We start from the raw sequence: 842 nt of genomic DNA, 5'->3' as shown, positions 1-842 counted from the left end.
GAAAGAGAAGGTTGGGAGGGATATGTAAGTACCTTAATTGTATGTTTGACCCTAGCACAAAGTACCACATGTCCCCATCACCCCTAGCATCTCAACCCTCCAAAAAAAACCGTCATCATAGTCCCAACACCTTCTCCATCCCTTATGTTCGTTCTTCATTCGAAAACCCTATACTCATAAAATTCGTTTTCCTTATTAAACACATCCCCGCAAATCTGATATCCAAGCGCGTTCCTTCTAGCGATGTTTCTAGTGAACTAAAACTTATCGTGAACTGAACACGTACGCAGTAAAGTCCTTCTCCACGGAGACTTTACTACGCAAACGCTTTGCTGGACACTAACCGGCACTGGGGTTACCTGGCTTTCCAGCAGGTGGGGCGTCCTTCTCTCGGTCCTCATTCAGAATGACCGCCAGTCCCACCGAGTCGGTCGGGAGCACGGAGCTGCTGAAGTCAACGCGAGTCAGGCTTTCGGGCTCCCTCTCTGGGGCCCCCGTGGCGCCCCGTGGGCTGTTCCCAGCTGTGTTCCTCTCTTGGCCTTTGCCCCCAGGCTTCATCACGACATGAACGATGCTTTGCTGATCCAGGTCACAGCTCTGTGTGTGAGCAAAGGAAACACACATGAGGAGGTGAGAGCATTGAAACGCCACGTACCGTTGAGTGGTGCCCGGTTCTGGAGCGCACAGAAGATTCTGAAACCTGTCTACATACGGTCTCTGCGTGCAGTCGTGAGACACAAAGCAAAACGACCTGTGCGACGACCCGGGTTAGGCACGCCCACCCTGCCAGCGAGGCCGCGGCACTTACACCGGTGCCTACTGCACAAGCAACACGGACCTGC

The 842-nt window shown here is 53.2% G+C and overlaps 1 protein-coding gene across 1 annotated transcript in view; it reads right to left on the bottom strand.

Annotated features, from left to right (window-relative positions):
* The window catches only part of PRKN (parkin RBR E3 ubiquitin protein ligase), an 899371-nt gene that overhangs the window by 755183 nt on the left and 143346 nt on the right, over window positions 1-842 (bottom strand). The window contains exon 3 of the mRNA XM_011373769.1: window positions 360-597. Coding sequence (XP_011372071.1) covers window positions 360-597 — 238 coding nt within the window. The remainder of the gene's footprint in view (window positions 1-359; window positions 598-842) is intronic.

Source organism: Pteropus vampyrus, unplaced genomic scaffold (assembly GCF_000151845.1).
Source record: "Pteropus vampyrus isolate Shadow unplaced genomic scaffold, Pvam_2.0 Scaffold230, whole genome shotgun sequence".
In the NCBI taxonomy this organism is placed as follows: domain Eukaryota; kingdom Metazoa; phylum Chordata; class Mammalia; order Chiroptera; family Pteropodidae; genus Pteropus; species Pteropus vampyrus.
The sequence above is the reverse complement of the archived record's forward strand: the minus strand, read 5'-3'. Positions and strand labels throughout refer to the sequence as shown.